Here is a 2,139-nt window from a genome sequence, read left to right on the forward strand (position 1 = left end):
AGAAGCCCCCAAACCCGTCTACGGCCCACCATCGACCTTCAGCCCGCCGACCAACACTTACGGACCTCCCAGCACCGTAGACTTTGCCCCCACCACCGATCTGCCCAACACCACACCCGTTTCTGCGGTAAGTTTGATCCCAACACGCGCCTAGCGATGAAAACGTGCTTTTCATTAAAGATTACTTGCTAGCTTTCTACTGACTTCAAATCTTTAGTATTGCCTTAAAGTACGACTAGGAGTTCCTAAAATTTGAGTCACTATTCACTAACCAGGTATTTGAGTTCTACTTTTCTCATTGACCTAATTTTGCCATCGTCATAAAAGGGCTGTCGTATCAGAATTGAAAAGAATTCCTTCAACGAAGAGATATCATTAATTTGTCAAATCGGTCCATTTTGTGACCCAGTTATTTTCAATTCCGCGCATTCTTTTTCCATTATCAGATTCTAGTATTTTACCCTCAGATTATTAATCAAGTCCATCTACTTGATAGTAGACACATTCGTTTGACGACCAAAGATTTCAATTAATTAAACGTACGATTAAATAATAGGGTCCAAAAATAAAATGGGACCAAGGAATTTGGGTGCGTGAAACAGGGTCAGGCAAAAATAGTTGTGTAGGCTCCTTTGAACTTTTCCTCAAATTTGATTCTAGAAATTTTTATAACAAACGGAGTCAAATAAATAATGAATTTGGGACTTGAGACTACCATCAGAATAAGATCAAATTAGGTAGCTTTGGAAGCGAAAATTTCTTTCCTTTGGTTTGTATTGCTATCTTGGATTTCATTTCTGGAGAGGCTGTCGTATCCAAAGCTTAACAGACTCTCGCTCGCCAAACTGTGTACTTTTATTCAGCATAGACCGGAGCCAATAAACTAATCCCAATCTTTTTGACGCTCGCTCATCCTTAAAATCTAAAGATGACATGGCGGCAGTTCTGAACACACCCTGTTTATATTGAATAGTCATGGTCCATCAATCCTACCTCATAGAGAACAAAAAGACTTCGGAAAGACAGCATACTGCCTAATGGAATTCATACTGGGATGGTTTAATAATCACCTCTGACTAAAAACAATTACAATCAATTTATTTCCATTCCATTGATTTTCGCTGAACCTGGCCACAAATGTATTGTTCTTCCAAAAGCAGCTGTGCGAAATGGATTCTTGACGCATTAGTTGAAAAAATATGCCAGGAAATAATGCCGCCACAATCAAAGTTGCGCCCTAGTGTGTCAGAGATCTAAATTGAATTAGGTACCTAATTGATTTTGATCGTTGCACCAAATCTAGCTTGCCTAGCAGCATATTTGTAAGTGCCAAAGCTAGTGCCTACTTTGAGTGTGTGGAAACTTTCGAACTCAAAGACTAAAACGCCGAATCATAGTCGTACTCGTACATCAGACACATCAAGCTGCAGTTACCCGATAATTACCTGGGTTTTAACGAGATCTACCCACTTTTTGTACCATTGGGCCTATTTCTATTTCCTCATCAAGATTGCAGTGTCTATGTAGAGTACCATAGATACCTACATACATTATGTACCTACGACTGAATTACCAAGTCTACAAGGCATAGCACATAACTCCATTCTCCAATTTACGAAAAACCATACCTTCCGATAAATGCCCGTTAAGTATATCCAAATATCAACATTACATTGGAAATAAGGCAATTTTTGGTACTCCGTAGGCAATACCAACCTCGATTTCGCTGGTACCTGAAGTTCCTAAGTGCTTGATCAACTGATAGGGCAAATTCGGACTGAAAAAATGCTAATAATTTCGTTCAAAATGTGATCACTTCTGTTCTGGCTGAGAAGCAAACAATCACAGAGGAAGGATTATGTTTCTAATTACGATCAAAATCAGACAAGATGATCAGTTAGTGAACTTGGTCCCATGACTGTTGCACCAACGCACGTGCACGGATAACTAAGGTCCGTCATACACTTGCGGATTTCATTGTGAGTGATCTAACTGTAGGTGCAGCCTACGGTCTACAGTAAATGCAGACTCAGGTTAACGTCTGACGACGGTCTACTCGTATATCCTGGCGGGTGAGCGAAAGGCCCGCTGATTGCGGCAGGTTGGAGCGGGACCTTAATGCACGTTTATCACCCGTAT

General features: G+C 40.6%; 1 protein-coding gene across 1 annotated transcript in view; it reads left to right on the top strand.

Annotated features, from left to right (window-relative positions):
* Positions 1-4: 4 nt before the first annotated feature.
* Positions 5-2,139, top strand: part of LOC103506885 — a gene marked incomplete at its 5' end in the record, with an annotated part of 11,179 nt that continues 9,044 nt past the window's right edge. Inside the window, one exon of the mRNA XM_008471308.1 lies at positions 5-127. Coding sequence (XP_008469530.1) covers positions 5-127 — 123 coding nt within the window. The remainder of the gene's footprint in view (positions 128-2,139) is intronic.

This window comes from Diaphorina citri, unplaced genomic scaffold (assembly GCF_000475195.1).
Source record: "Diaphorina citri unplaced genomic scaffold, Diaci psyllid genome assembly version 1.1 scaffold270, whole genome shotgun sequence".
NCBI lineage: Eukaryota > Metazoa > Arthropoda > Insecta > Hemiptera > Psyllidae > Diaphorina > Diaphorina citri.